The sequence below is a fragment of the Dunckerocampus dactyliophorus genome, chromosome 9, assembly GCF_027744805.1.
Source record: "Dunckerocampus dactyliophorus isolate RoL2022-P2 chromosome 9, RoL_Ddac_1.1, whole genome shotgun sequence".
Lineage (NCBI taxonomy): Eukaryota > Metazoa > Chordata > Actinopteri > Syngnathiformes > Syngnathidae > Dunckerocampus > Dunckerocampus dactyliophorus.
The window spans coordinates 12,634,562-12,651,110 of NC_072827.1; the positions used below are offsets into that span (position 1 = coordinate 12,634,562).

The 16,549-nt window shown below is 42.2% G+C and overlaps 1 protein-coding gene across 11 annotated transcripts in view; it reads left to right on the plus strand.

The window, feature by feature from the left end:
* The window catches only part of stxbp5l (syntaxin binding protein 5L), a 165,006-nt gene that overhangs the window by 90,908 nt on the left and 57,549 nt on the right, over nucleotides 1–16,549 (plus strand). For all 11 annotated transcript variants that reach the window (XM_054788200.1, XM_054788203.1, XM_054788201.1 and 8 more), the window contains exons 6-9: nucleotides 7,363–7,426; nucleotides 12,023–12,106; nucleotides 12,528–12,651; nucleotides 14,329–14,404. In XM_054788200.1, coding sequence (XP_054644175.1) covers nucleotides 7,363–7,426; nucleotides 12,023–12,106; nucleotides 12,528–12,651; nucleotides 14,329–14,404 — 348 coding nt within the window. The remainder of the gene's footprint in view (nucleotides 1–7,362; nucleotides 7,427–12,022; nucleotides 12,107–12,527; nucleotides 12,652–14,328; nucleotides 14,405–16,549) is intronic.

Genomic DNA, 16,549 nt, shown 5'->3' on the forward strand with positions numbered 1-16,549 from the left:
GGGAAAAATTGCTTGGGTTTTCGTACTATTCAGTTTTCGTCTGAGCTTTTGGAACAAATCGCCGAAAACGGAGGTACCGCTGTACTCTCGCGTCCACGGGTTAGGAGTTTCTCTGCTGGCTTTTGGAGTCGAGCACAGCTTTCTGCTGATTGGTTGTCCCAGCAATGTGTGTATTTCTACACAGGCACACACTGGTTGCTCTTTGTGTATTGTTATCCACTTGTAGCAGTCGTGCGCTCTAACATGAACCATCCCTCTGTGTCTGTATGTGTGTGCGTGTGCACTTCAGACCAGCTGAGCACACTTGTAGCAGTGACACTACAGTATGTATCAGCAGCTGCATTTTTCTGGCACTTTCCTGACTCTTTTTTTTTGGAACTGAGCTTCAATCTTGTCAGAAACACCTTTTGGGACAGGGAATGTACGTAGGCCTCTATAACCTTCACTCTTTTCTATCTTATACATCACAAAAAGTAGACATGAAACTTTGCTATGAGTAGTCAGCAGCACTTGTCATCTTAGAGGTGAGTTTGGGTTTGTTATCATGTTTCACAAGGAAGGGGATCATGCTGTGCTTCAGAATGTCACAGCACATGTTGGAATTCATGTGTGCGTCAATGAACCGCAGCGCCCCTGTGCCGGCAGCACCTGTGCAGCCCCAGACCACGACCCTGCCACCATCGCACGTGACTGTGATCGCTGTGTGTTGACTCGTTTTCAGTAAATCTGTACTGCCATACAGTGGTACCTCGGTTTTTGTCATTAATTTGTTTCAAAATTGGGGCGGCATGGCTTGGTTGTTGTTGGTTCCATCCTCCATCCTCCTGTGACTATGTTGAAGCATCCTTGGGCGAGATACTGAAACCCCACAGTCGCTCCTGATGCCGCGTCATCATTAGGTAAATGTAGTAACCGCGTCAAAGCACTTTGAGTACCTTGAAGGTGTACAAGTGAAAGTCAGTTTACCATCGGAAAGGTCTGACGAAATGTATGCAAACCACGGCAATTTTTTTGAATCTGTCCCAGACACCGAAAAATATTAACAAAAAATACATTTTATAGGGAATAGTTATATACAGTATGCAAGTTCCATTTGTATAGTACTATCCCTTGGTAAGGCTGCAAAGGCTGCTGAAATGTGAGGGGCGTACTCTTTTGCAAGATTTTGTGTGTGTGTTTGAAATTGAAGTATTTTGCCCTATGAGGGGCCTTGAGGAATAGATTGGAGTGCCTACTAAAGCCCTAATGAGTGATGGCTAGTCCGAATGTAATGATTATACTGTCTAGATAGACATTGAGAGGTGCTGGCTGAGATAAAATATTTAAATTATTTTGTTTTGATGAAGTGATGGCCAATAGCTACTTTTTTTTTTACTGAGGAGTTGTCAACAGCAGGATGTGGGACTTAAGTCAAGTTGGGGAGATAAATACTTAGACATACAATTTTGGCCTTCAACTCTCCGATTTTTGCTAAATACTTAGACATACAATTTTGGCCTTCAACTCTCCGATTTTTGCTATCTATTGCTTTTCCTTTTCCGTCATCCCTGCATAAGTTATCTATCACATTTCCTGAGGCATGGAGAAGGGACAGGATTAAATAAGCTCTTCCTCTTCCTACTACTTTACAGACATATTGAATTTGTGCAAGCGTAAACATGTGATGTTTCTTAATGTAACTTGTTAAGCATGTCCGAAAGAAATAAACCATGAATATGACCATGACCTTAATCATCTATTTCACCTTTCAGATGGGAAAACAACCCCAGCGTATGTTGAAATAAACAAAATAATGTCATTACAGGGGGGACAATTAAGGTTTGGAATGGCCCAGCCAGAGCCCAAACCTAAATCAAGACAACAATCTATGGGGTTCACATCTATTCAAAAGAAAGGTGCTTATAACCTGACACATTTAGAGCACTTTTGCAAGGACGAATAGTCAAAAATGTGCCATGTTGATAGTCCATCCCTCCATCTTCTTCCACTTATCCGAGGTAGGGTTGCGGGAGCAGCAGCCTAAGCAGGGAAGTCCAGACTTCCTTCTCCCCAGATACTTCGTCCAGCTCCTCCCGGCGGCTCCCGACTCGTTCCCAGGCCAGTTGAGAGGCTGAGAAGTGTGATCCCACGATAATTGGAACACACACTCCGGTCCCCCTTCTTAAAAAGGGCGACCACAACCCCAGTCTGCCAATCCAGAGGCACCGGCCCCAATGTCCACGCAACGCTGCAGAATCGTGTCAACCAAGGCATCCAGCAGCATCCAGGGCCTTAAGGAACTCCGGGCGGATCTCATCCACCCCCGGAGCACTGCCACAGAGGAGTTTTTTAAGCACCTCGGCAACCTCAGCCCTAGAGATCGGAGAGCCCACCGCAGAGTCCCCAGGCACTGCTTCCTCATTAGAAGACGTGTTGGTTGGACTGAGGAGGTCTCCGAAGTATTTCTTCAACATCTCGAGGTTCAAGGTTAGCAGCACACCATCCCCGCCATACACAGTGTTGACCATGCACTGCTTCCCCCTCCTGAGACGGCGGATGGCGGTCCAAAATTTCTTTGAAGCCGTCCGGAAGTCGTTTTCCATGGCTTTTCCAAACTCCTCCCATGTCCGAGTTTTTGCCTCAGTGACCTTGGCCTGCCAGTACCCGTCAGCTGCCTCTGGAGTCCCATGGGCCAAAAAGGCCCGATAGGACTCCTTCAGCTTGACGGCATCCCTACCACTGGTGTCCACCAACGGGTTGTAGGATTACCGCCACCACTGGCAACAACCACTTTACGGCCACAGCTCCAATCAGTCGCTTCAACAATGGAGGCACGGAACATGGCCCGCTCGGACTCAATGTCCGCTGCCTCCCTCGGAACATGGTCGTAGCTCCCCCGGAAGTGGGAGTTGAAATTGCGACTGACAGCGCACTCTGCTAGACGTTCACAGCAGACTCTCACAATACGTTTAGGCCTGCCGCACCATCTGAGCCAACTCACCACCAGGTGGTGATCGGTTGACAGCTCCGCCCCTCTCTTCACCCGAGTGTCCAAAACATTTGCCAGCAAGTACGACGACACGACCACAAAGTCATCATCGAACTGTGGCCCAGGGTGTCCTGGTGCCAGGAAGAACAAGGGAATTCCTCGAGGGAGCACTCTCCAGTACCCCCTCTAAGGACTCCAAAAAGGGCGGGTATTCTGAACTGCTGTTTTGCGCATAAGCACAAACAAAAGTCAGGACCCGTCCCCCAACCCGAAGGGAACCTATCCTCTCGTGTACCGGGTTAAACTCCAATGTACAGGCCCTGAGCCGGGAGGTCGCCTCTCACTGCTGGCAACACCAGAGTGGAATAAAGACCAACCCCTCTCAAGAGGACTGGTTCCAGAGCCCTTGATGTGCGTTGAGGTGAGTCCGACTATATTTAGCCGGAACTTCTCCACCTCACGCACCAGCTCAGGCTCCTTCCCCACCAGAGAGGTGACACTCCACATGCCAAGAGCTCGCTTCTGCAACCGAGGATCGGACCGCCAAGGCTCCCACCTTCAGCTGCTACCCAGCTCACTCTGCACCCGACCCCTTTGGCGCCTCCCATGAGCTCACCACTCATGAGCTTATGGTGGTGAGCTTGAAAATTACTAGTTCCAAATGTTTTTTGTCTCCCTCCCCCTTCTTGCTTTTGCATATTGTAGCTCTACGAAAAACCTCATTAAGATCCAAATGTGCAAAATGCAAATTCTAGGAATTTTTCAACTGGTCTTAAGATTTTGATCAGGTCTGTATATATAATAAAATACCTGGCCCTTGGACAAGTGAGGACCTCTGCTCTATGCTGTGTACATAGAGCCCCCTTACTTTTGGTGCATATTTAATTGTGCACATAATTCAGGAATATTTTATACATTTTGTTTTTTAGGTGCTCAGACATATTGCTTCTTAATTTATTGCTAATGCTGGCAACATGTTCTGTTTTTACATTTTTGCTTACCAGTTAAAAAAAAAGAGAGCGAGAGAGACGAACAGGTTTAAATGGCTTTGAAAGAGTGAAGTCCGTCTTTAATTTGAGAAAATAACAAAGCAATCTACTTCCCTAATTACTGCATGCCTCTCCAGCTAATGTTTTCTCACCAGCAAACTTAATGACTTTAATAAACATCAAAAGACATTTGTTTGGGAAAAGCTGGGGATGAAAAGTGCATACATTACATCTGCATTGTTTGTTCTGGTTGGCTGCAAGATTAGTACTCGACATTCTCTCACACTAGTTATTGCAGAGAAGGAGAGATGTGGTGAATTGAACATATTTTTTAAAGCTTCAAATTACAAGAGAAATCAACATGGAGCTTGCTGTACTTACACTACTTATACAGTGGTTATCAATTATTTTTTGCCATGCCCCCACTAGGGGACAGAAATCTTTTCAAGCCCCCCCCCGATTGGACATACTGTTGAAAAACTGATCGTATTTATTTATCTCTACTCCACAGAATGAACTCGAAACTGAAAGCAGCTAAATGCAACAAAATGGAGAGCAGTGAAGCATACAAGCATATTTAGTCAAATTGCATGCTGAATACGACAAATTCATACTGTACATGTTGGCACGTCTGCACTAATAATGAAAGCCCTCCCTGCCTCTGTTTTGTTTTTGCTGTGGTTTTTATACACCCTGATTTTGTAGGAATCGGAAATATGTCTCGATTATCGTCTGGCCAAACAGTGCACCTAACATGCACACCGAATGATGAACAACTCTGTGCCTGTCTCCTTTCTGAAGAGGCGTCCAGGCGCACTGCCTATTTCTTAGTATTAGAGGATTCAGTGCTTTAAAAAAAACCAAAAAAATACGGCTGCAAAAAAAGTTGCAAGTGCCAGAACTTTTACCAAGAAAGTGTGATACTGCCATGGTGCTTACAGTGTGGAACCAGGAAGTAGTGACTGTCCAAAATAGAAACTCATATCGCATGTTTTGATAGAAGTATTATAAAGCGATTGTGTTTTGTTTTGACAAATCTTCAGTAAGTTCGATCAATGTAAAATTACTACAGCTTCTGCTTGGACATTAACACCATGGCAGCTGTTGGAGTCCGATGAAAAAAGCAGCCACACGTCAAGAGCAAGTGACACGGGGAACACCGACGTAGGCTGGATTGCAAGGTTTATAGTGTGCGTAAAGCACTTCAAGCACTGCCACTTCCATTTTACGTGTATTATCATTCAAAATAGTTTGTATATAACGGACTCTTCCGTGGCTCTTCCATCCCCTCCCCTGCTCCCACCACTCATCACCAACCATGTGTCTAAAATGTTTCAAGTAGTCCCTCCTTTATCATGGTTAAATGGTTCCAGACCTGACAGTGATAAGTGCAAAGTGATTTGTGCAAAGTAGGATTCCTTATTTAAGAGCTGTGTGAGGGATGGACGGTAGCCCGTGTTTTTATCAGGGTTTTTTTTTTGTATTAGGGGTTATTGTGCTTGTTGTGAGATACAGTCAAACCTGTCTTAGCGGCTACCTTTATAGAACGGCCACCTGCCTATAGCAGCCATTGAAAAATCTCCCGCAGCAAATTTACATGTTATAGACCCTGTGTATAGCAGTCACCTGTCCAACGCGGCCAGCGGCCACCCATTTTGTCTCCCTTGGTCAATATCTCACTGCAGATAGCGGCCAAATTACCAACTCAAGTAGAAGCTTCATGCACGAAAAAGTTTGTTTTTTCAATCAATGAAGCCGTCGTGTGTAGACTTTAATTACTGAGTCCTAGCTCAGTCACAATCATTCACAAGATCCACACAAACTGTCAGTTGTTCCACATAAAAAAGCCGTCTTCTTTTGAGCTTGCTATTTCCTGGTCAAACATGTAACTTTAAGAGCATTTGCACCAAAACATTACCGCAAAATAGGCTGGGAACAGGACGTGCTCCCAGCGACGCTACAATAAAAAAAAAACATACGCTAGCATACATGCGGCAGCGGGCGCAAAACTGAGTTCGGTTGTACTTAATTGAAGTATTTTAGAATGTACTCATGTTATTTTTCATCAATCCTCATCCACAAATCCATCAAAGTCCTCATCTTCTATATTCGACATAAACAAAGCTGTCTTCTTTTCCGTCCGCTACTAGTCTGTTAACTTGTCAGTGTTATTCAGCTCCGAAGCAAAGAAGGAAACTTCTCCTGTTGCTTCTGCCAACTTTATTTATTGAACGCGGCCACCAGAGAGCAGCTCAGAACACACACACATCTCTCAGCATCGTCTCTCCTTCCTGCTTGTCCACAAGGCAAAGGTTAAACAAGCCCCACTACATAGCTGTCCAGCCAGTGCCTGTAAGAAATGACACCGTTTATTTCCTGGTGTGCACTGGTCAATACTGTCATGCCGCTTGTTGTGGGGAAGGAGAGACTCACGTCGCTGATGCACTTTAATGGCTTTATTAACAGCGGAGAACACTGCAGGACTTTACATCCACGCCAACATAAACACACTTCCCAACTCTCTCGAAACTCACAGCTAGCACTGAGCCTAGCTCTCCTGCTCGGGACGCCCACCGTCACTTCCCGTCACTTCCCGTCACTTCCCGTCACTTCCTGATGAACTAAAGCTGTAATGACAGTGCCGTATAAAAAGTAAAATATAAAAAACAAGCGTAAGACATTACTAGCACAGCTTTGTTCTGTGGGTCGTGGATATATTCTATCAGTTATTATTGCAAAATTGTGAATTGTACTATGTGATGTGCTACTATTTGAGTCATGCATGTTCAGGATGAATTAAAACCATGAACCATGAACCATGATAATAACAAGCCTAGTAGTGCTGTACAACTTTTATCCGCAGTCCGCAGTGCCCTCTACTGGTCAACATTATTATTATTTTTTGTCTTCCCTTTTTTTTTCTTTTTTTTCCTCTACTGGTCAACATTCAAACTGGACGTCAACCTGTCTATAGAGGCCACCTGTCTATAGCGGCCACTTTTGCAGACTCCCTCTAGTGGCCGCTATAGACAAGTTTGACTGTACTTCCAACATGCAATAAAAGCCTATTTGTATATTATATTTCTAGTTTAGTTCATTTTGCCTTTTTTATGCTTCAAAATGCTTATTTTGGGCAAAAAAACATGCAACACATGCTTAAATGTGCATATTTTTGGACGGATAATAAGCCATATTCAACCACGAAACAGCATGATTTATTCATTCATATATTTTTGAACAGCATAATAGAGTGAAGCCGTGAAATTCCAAGCACGATGTGTTTAACCTATCTGTTTATTTGATGAAAGCTTAGAACAGCAATGATGACGCCTCAGTACCCCCTCAGTGTGCTTCATGTCATTACTGCCATTTCCTTTCTTCTCTTATCTTTCTCTCTCTTTACAGATCAACTAAAACTCATCCAGGACCAGTCGTTCATTTAAGTGACAGCCCAAAGGATGAAGGCAAGGTGAGGAGGCAGATAAAAAGCATTAGCACCTTTGTTTAGTTGTTTGTTTTTCTCGATGTAAGCAAAACATGCCTCTTTCTCCACTTCCTTGCCTGAAATCACTCATCGGATTTGCTTCTGTACATAACGCTACTTCTCTTTTTTTATGTCAGAAGTGTCTCGGAATGAAAATATAATTCGCTCCAAGCAGAATATATAGTTACTCTTGAGAGACTTGAGTGATAATATCCTTTGAGTTGTGTTCTTTGAGGGTCAAGCGGCAGACAAATTGGTAAGAAAAGTGGCAGGTGGAAATGGCTGCAAAAGAGGTCATTGACGAGCACATTGATTTTCCCGATGGATTTCAGAGCTGCTGGGCAAAATCAGACTTGACAAGCTGTGAAGACATAAAAACAAGATACACGCTCACAGCTGCCACCGCTTGTTGCACTGAATCAGGCAAAGTGTTGCATGTCACATTTAAGTGGGTTGAACTACTCCTGGGTTGTACAATCTTTGTATTTTGAAGTAATTGTCATAAGCCAATGTTGTGCTGGCATGATGAGAATGTGGAAAACAAGGTTGGAATGTTTTGTGCGTCAAGGCTCATGGTATATGATTTCCTGTCTGTATACAGCTCATTCAGAGGGCGTGGAGAAAATCTTTTCTGATTTCGGATCGACATTTGCTGTAAAAAATGGCCGTTGCGCATGATTAGTTCCAGCTGCAGTAACACTCGCCTTCTGTCTTTCATTCCCATCGTTCGCTCGCTACGAAGAAAGCCAACAGGCTAAATAGTCGCCGAGTGGTTGCTCACACAGTTGACATCATGTCACGTGTTCAACCCTGACAAAGAGCTATGAAAGCAGTGATGTCCAAAGTGTGGCACAGGGGCCATTGGCGGCCTGTGGCTTGTTTGATATTGGCCCGTGGCACATTGTAGAAATTAAGTTAAAACAGCGAAAATGGTCAAAAATAGACTAAACATAATGTAATGAGAAATAGCTTAAATCTTGATCTTAATAACTAATCATAACACAACAAAACATTGTCTTTAAATATGTATCACATTTTTTTTAACCTTGTTTCAAAATGTTAAAAAAATATAAAAACTAACACCCCAACCCCCACTGAGTTTTAAATTACTATAAAAACCTTTTGAATGTGTTTTTCTAATCAGGAAATTACCGGCAATCAAGTGTTGCATATCAAGTCAGACATGTGATTAGACACCATGATAAGCCAGTAATATTTCAGACTTTTTCCTGACTAGATTGGAAATCTAAATGGTTACTCTGCTGCTCAGAAAATATTAAGGTTAAATATTAAAATAATAAGGTTAAATATTACTATCAAGGTTTAAAAACCTCCCTGTTTTGGCCTCGAAAGTCCAGAATTGCATTTTGTTGTTTATGACTTTTCCATACTGAGATTGCAGCTTTTGAATGGTCCTGGAGTGCTGTGTGGTGTAGCAGAGGGCTGACTTCATTTGGCTCAGCTTCTCCTGCAGGAATGACACATATTTTGATTGATGGGCTACAACTATTAACTCATTGTAAATGCAATAATAACAGTAATATTAGTGTAGTAATAGTGTGCTGGAAACAAATATACTGTAGAGTGATGGCAAAAAAAAAAAAACGTAGATGGGACAAAGTTAAATTCCAAAAGTTATTTGATAATGTGGTGTGCTGTCCACATATGGCCATGTTGTTTACATCTTTTATTTAGCTCACTTCCTGACCATCCATACTGTATGCTGAATACAACAAACATATCTCACCATGAGAATGTGTGGTGGACTACGGTGGCTATAATTCACAGCAAACAGACTTCACTACAATGTGCTGGGTTACATGAATGATTAGATGGGAAAGCGGCAATGTCACTGTACACTCTGGAGCGCGGAGAGCCATCTGCCGTGGCTGGGCGAGGTGCATTGGAGGCAGATGCTGTGCCACGAAGCTCGGGAGGACCAGAGTATTGAGCGGGTAAGCCACACGCCGTGGCCGGAAAAAAAAGGGGGCGCTGTAGTCGGACACAAATGTGGCACTCTCTCGGCCAGTTCAGTAATGTAGACTCCCCTCGCTATCGAGCGTTTTTAAAATTCTATCTACAATTAAGAGGCTAATGTGGTCTTTATCTGTAGTCACTGTCGAATCCAGGGGTCACCAACGTTTTTTCTTGTGAGAGCTACTTTTAGAAAATGAAAATGGCCACGAGCTACTCATTTTTGTAGAAATGATTTTCATACCTTATTTCAACCCAAACAAAGCAAATATGCTTGTTTTACCAAAACATTCACAAAATGCAATAAATTGTTATTGGTGTGATCTGGGTAGTTATACTGTAACTAGCGAAAACCAACAATTCAAAACATGGCGAATATTTACATGGAGTAGCAAACGATTGACTATAAAATAAAACATGAGTGATTTTACTGTGAAACTCAATAATAATGCGTAATTACTTACATTTATGTGTTTCTTTCGGTCTCCGCGCTTCTGTCTTCTCAGCGGGTGTTATAGCTCCGCCTTCCCCTTTGTTTCAAGTGTGGTCAGCTACCACACTCGTTTTCAAGGGGTATATACCCCTTAGCACTTACCCCTTACCGCTTACCCCTCGGTTTAAGGAGAATATGGACACCACCACGCAAAACCTAGGGGTAAGGTGTAAGACGAGGGTTAAGGGGTAGAATTGGGATTCAGCCTTACTCTTGATCTTCCAATGTGAGATGTCACAGTCTTTCCACTCAGCAGGATGGACACTTTCCTCCTCTTGGCATCAATCGCATTGCTGCTGATGGAACTGTTACTGCTACTCTCCTCTCATCCAGAGTTGAATGTGGGAGTTGTGTGCCTATTTTTACCTGCAGGGTTAGCTATAATCATGGCAGCTACAATGTACGCACATTTATGTGTTTAAAGTTGATTGTGTCACAACAGAGTAAACGGGGATGGCACAGAACATGACACAATACACTGGAGAAAACCATGACAGAGTTGGCATTTATATTTTCTGAATTTTCCGGACTGTAAGTTGCACTGGACCAGAAGTTGCATTTACCTGTATTTAGAGCAAGCTTAAAAACGGTGGTGTGAAAAAGTATTTGCCTCTTCCTGATCTGTTATATATTTGCATGTTTGCCACACGTAAATGTTTCAGATCATCAAATAAATTTAAATATGAATCAATGACAACGCAACTGAACACAAAATGCAGCTTTTAAATTAAACTTTTTATTATTAATGGAGAAAAAAATACATACCTACATGTCCCTGTGTGAAAAAGTGATTACAACTGGCTGGGCCACCCTTAGCAGCAACAACTGCAATCAAGCGTCTGCGATAACTTTAAATGAGTTTCTTACAGCGCTCTGGAGGAATTTTGTCCCGCTCATCTTTGCAGAATTGCTGTAATTCAGCCACGTTGGAGGGTTTTACAGCATGAACCGCCTTTTTAAGGTCATGCCACAGTATCTCAAAAGGATTCAGGTCAGGACTTTGACTAGGCCACTCCAAAGTCTTCATTTTGTTTTTCTTCAGCCATTCAGAGGTGGACTTGTTTTGGATCATTGTCCTGCTGCAGAACCCAAGTTGATTTCAGCTTGACGTCACAAACAGATGGCCGGACATTCTCCTTCAGGAATTTTTGGTAGACAGCAGAATTCATGGTTCCATTTAACACAGCAAGTCTTCCAGGTTCTGAAGCAGCAAAACAGCCTTAGACCATCACACTACTACCACCATATTTTACTGTTGGCATGAAGTTCTTTTTCTGAAATGGCACGTTATTTTTACACCAGTTATAATATGACACACACCTTCCAAAAGAAGGCTCACCACTGTTCCATGTTTTCACCATTTGTGGATAATAGCTCTCACTTTAATTATCATTTGTTGTTGAATTTATTTTTGGAGGGGGCAATCACTTTTTCACACAGGGCATATAGGTTTGGATTTTTTTTTTTTTCTCTTAATAACAAAGTTTCATTTAAAAACTGCATTTTGTGTTCAGACTAATATTTTAATTTGTTTGGCAATCTGAAACATTTAAGTGTTACAAACATGCAAAAAAAATACAAAATCAGGATGGGGCAAACACTTTCTCACAACACCCGTATATATTTTGATATATAAGTCGCACCTGACTATAAATTGCAGGACCGGCCAAACTATGAAAAAAAGTGCGACCTATAGTCTGGAAAATACAATGACTATAAATGTGGTTGGACTTGATAAATACAAGAGGAATCATTCAACTGAAAGTGCAGTCTAAGCTCTTCAGTTTTTCTTCTGTCTCATGTTCATGATTAAAGCTCTGGCAGAAAGCGGACCTGTATAAAAAGTCAATTTCTTTATTCGTTACTTGCTCCGCTCCCGCAGTGCAGATCCCTCCACGTTATTACTTCACATCATAAATACTCGCAAGAATACGTAATGCGACCTAAAATATGAATAGAATGTATGATTTACCCTGGGTGCAATTAAATTAAAATGGATAGTGTATATATATAGGCCTGTCGGGCTCCTTGTTTGATTTCAGGTAAATGAAACTGTCTGCTTTCATTTCATCATTAGTTTAAAGCCGGTTTTTCCCTTTTTTTTTTTTTTTTAGCTTCTCATCGGTTTCGAGAGCGGGACAATAGTACAGTGGGACCTCAGGGCCAAAAAGGCTGATTTCCGAATTTATTATGATGAGGTAAGTTCATACAGTGCACACACGCACCCTTACTCTTTTATTTACTGTATATTTTTCTCACCATTATGAAATACAAACTTCAAGCTTCAAGCTCTTTTTCCATAAACTGCGTTATTGTGTGTTATTGAGGTATTTGATTTTGTCATTACTGTACTCAGAGCTGGCCCTATCCAATGTGGCCCCCGAGGCGAGATTTTATATGGCAACCCCCAAGTCGGCGATTTACAAACGCTTACAAAATTAGTTATCCGTTGCACTAATATAAATTGAGCATTGCTTTACATTCAAATCATTGTGAGCTTTTCCATTTTAAGAGTTAATCATAATTAAACTACTTTAAATATACTTGTATGGAAAGTGACGGCTCTGACGGTACTACAGCTGACTAAAGAATCATGTATGAATAAACCTTTTGTTGCAGGCTATCCACTCTGTCAGCTGGCATCATGAAGGAAAGCAGTTCATGTGCAGCCACTCAGACGGCAGCCTGACCTTGTGGAACCTCAGAAACACCTCCAAACCCGTACAGGTCACCTTTCCACATGGTGAGGAAAAAAAAAAAAAACAAGCTACACTTCAGCTATTCCAGCAACTCAATGAGCTATCGACAAAAATTGGCAAATATAGGATTGGTTTATTTCGAAGAAAGAGGAAAAACCCGATATTAACAGACATCAAATTTTTATGCGGACATCCCTAAAACAGACTTTGAGACAAACCCAGCTGAATAAAAATCTCAGCAGAGGTAATAAACAATGGATATTTTCTTGGGAATGAAACTGTCAGCCTTTGCACCAATAGTAAATAAATAATTCTCACTGCAGGTCAGCTGTGTCGATTTGCCGTCACAGCTTCACCTTCACTTTGTAATGTTTTGTGCAACTCACATCGCTGCCCCCGGTTTTGTTGTTATGCTCGTGTGTCCTGCTGTGTGCTCAGCCAGAAACCTGTCAGTCACATACTGCATATCCTGCTACCTGCTGACACCTTGAAAAACGACTTTGTGCACTTTGCTGGCCTTAACCATGTTGGTTATGCTCCACTTGATGGCTTACACAAAAAGCTGTGTTGATCGGACTGAAATGATACCAGATGTCACTGGAATATGACCTCTCAAGTAATAGTTTTAACATTCGGATGTTGACCTAAATTGTTTCGTTCATTGTCATAAAGATAGGTGATTTGGTACACGCTTCTGACTTTATGGCAGAGGCTATGGGCTTGATTCCTGCCCAAGGTTGCATCAGGAAGGGCATCTGTCATAAAAACTAAGCCAAAACCATTCATGCGATTAACTTGCTGTGTCGACCCCTGACAGGGAAAAGCCGAAAGTGAAAAACATCTATACTGTATTATAAAGATAGAGGTCAACAGTCCTGTCTATTTCCAGCAAAGTCTAAGAGACAGAGATGACACACACCATGTATTTGTAAATGTATTTAGCTAGGGTGACCGAATATCCTGTTTTCCGAGGACATGAAAGGTTTTTGTTTTTTTAGAAAGTGATGGAAATGTCCAGGTTTACCCTGGACGTGGAGTTGACAGTCTAGGTTTTAGCTTGAAGGCTAGCGCTCTCGACTCTCATTCAGTGAACCTTGGTTTGAGCCTAGGGTAGAATCCAGGACTGGCTGAAGCTGGCGGGTTACAAATGCATAGAGTTCATTCATTGATGCTTGCCAAGGTGAAGTCTCGTAAAATTGGGATCGTCATGCGCAACAATGGTTCAAATTCCCAAGTTTTTGCGACACTAGAAATAAAAGTTGGTCAAATATTGGTGACCTCCCAATACTTAACAAGCATTTAATACCAGAAGCCTGTGTTATGTTTTTGGAATAATTTTGTCCCCGTTTTTGAATGTTCTTCCTTTTGGAATTTGTGTCTTTGGTTATTGATTATATTTTGTAATATCACATTATCTATCCATATAGTGGAGGCCTACTTTATTGAAACTATAAGGGATTTTTGAGTAAACTTCCAGTATCTTTTGAAAATGTCATTACTGGGCCGAGTGTCCTGGTTTTCGCTAATCAAAATACGGTCACCCTAATTTAGCTTTTGTTCAGAAGAAGAAGAAACAGGAAGTGCACCATGACAGTCATGTCCAATCCAGTTGACCACAAACTATTTGTTGTCCCCTCTCATAAAGCACAAGCAATGTGCTGCTAGAGTGTAATAATATTTTGAAAACATAGTAATTATTTTGCAATGTTTTGTGCTTACAGGTAAAATCCAGAAAGATGGGAGGAAGGAGTCATGTAAACCAATACTCAAAGTGGATTACAAAACCACAAGGAACAGGTCAGTTTGTTTTTGTTTTAAGTTAGTAGTTTGTCTTTTTTGCCTTAATATACCGTATTTTCCAAAGTATAAGTCGCACCAGCCAAAAGTGCACAATAAAAAGGAAAAAAAAAACATATATAAGTCGCACTGGACAATAAGTCAAATTTTTGGGGGGAAATTAATTTTATAAAATCAGAGACCAAGAATAGACATTTCATCATGAAAGGCAAGTTATAGTAATAATAATAAAATGGAGAACAACAGGTTAAATAAGCAGCTGTTAATGTAACATGAACAGGTGGTATGTTCAAGTAACATATAGTTATTCATACAGCTATAGCCTAAAAAACATGCTAAGTCATCTATATTCATCGCCTTGGCACCTACCTGGGCGTGGAGATGTACTAACTGCACTGTTAACAAGCCTCTCCAGGCAGCACGTTGTTCATGCACCTGTTTGTGGCCATCTAGCGTTTAGCCCGCGATTAGCTTTGTTTTCTTCATTGCAGTGAGAGTATTCTCCGATTTTCCCCAGTCCCTCATTCTCATTCACTCCAAACTTTGTTCATGCTGCTCGATTACCATTTTCGGCCGCATATTTCACTACTTACAGTTTGTAATCTGCAGAATATGATTTTCTTTTTGGGGGCATTTATGCTTGTCATGCGCATGCCAAAGTAAGGTGGCGCTGCGGCCGTAGACTGTTAAGGCAATTTTAACCAATCAGAGGCACTGATGACATCATTTCCGGAAACGTATCATAACAAACATGGCGATGTACACTAGAAGCTACATGTAGACTGCTAGCAAAGTAGCATTATTTTTTAGTACATTTGTCAGCCAAATTGATTGAAAATAAAACTGAAAATGGATGGAACATGTTCTTTCTTCAAATGTAGCAGATGTTGATTATCGCTGAAATGTTGTGAAGTTCACTTTATCGATCAAAGAAGAACTCCATTGGCTGTGATGCTATCATTGCTGAATTAATTCTGTGTCTGGCAAATTGTCCTTGTTTAATTGCCTCCACGACAGTAGTAATGCAGAACAAGCAGGCGTATCGAACAGGGAAGCTTTCAATGTGTGGGCGAAGCAGCTCAGTCAAACGCAATCACAAGCTTCTTGTCATGTCAACATTTCCACGCCAGTCTTCCAAAATAACGATATGCTTGTGAAGGTTGTCCCACCAGCTAGAGATCCCATCGGGTCTTGTCCATCCTTTGGCGGGGGTGTCGTAGCCATTTAGCGAGCAAAACAGCTGCAGTATAGCGTCCTCCGAAGCCCACAATGACGTCTTTGTTCATCAATGTTAAACAAAAGTAGGCATACGGTATGTTTAGTCTTATACACACAAAAAGCCATTTCAGCATGCTTGAAACAGCAATGTTATTTGTGCCATTGCACACATTAAATTATACTTATATAATGTGGAAGTATCGGCACCTAATTGTCACGTCATCTATCAGCAACAAGCCAAAAACTCCATTTTATCAATCCACACAAATATGCCTAAACCGGAGTTTTAAAAAATCTTCACCCAGGCTGGACTTTTCCAAAAGCTCAATTTTTAAGGACAAAAACCTCCACATGAGTGTGGATGAAATATAAATTATGTCTAAAATTATGTCTAAAATATAAGTTAATGTTTACATTGTGTATTTTCAGTGGTACAAGAGTGATAGGAGTAGCAGGTACTGGTATACAAACCTTGAGCACCCTCTCACGGCTGTCATCCATCCATCCATCCATTTTCCTCCGCTTACCTGGGTCCGGGTCCGGGTCCGGGTCGCTGGTGCAGCAGTCTCAATAGGGAAGGCCAGACTTCCCCACCTCATCCAGCTCCACTGGTAGGACACCAGGGCGTTCCCAGAACAGCTGTGAGACATAATCCCTCCAGCGTGTCCTAGGTCTGCCCCGCGGCCTTCTCCCGGCTGGAGCAGCGGCTCTACTCTGAGCTCCACCCGGATGACCGAGCTGCTCAACCTATCACTTAGGGTGAGTCCAGCTACCCTACGGAGGAAACAGCCGCTTCTATCTGCGATCTCATTCTTTCGGTCACGACCCAAAGCTCATGACCATAGGTGAGGGTGGGAACATAGATCGATCGGTAAATTGAGAGCTTTGCCTTCTGGCTCACCTCTCTCTTCACCACGACGGTCCGGT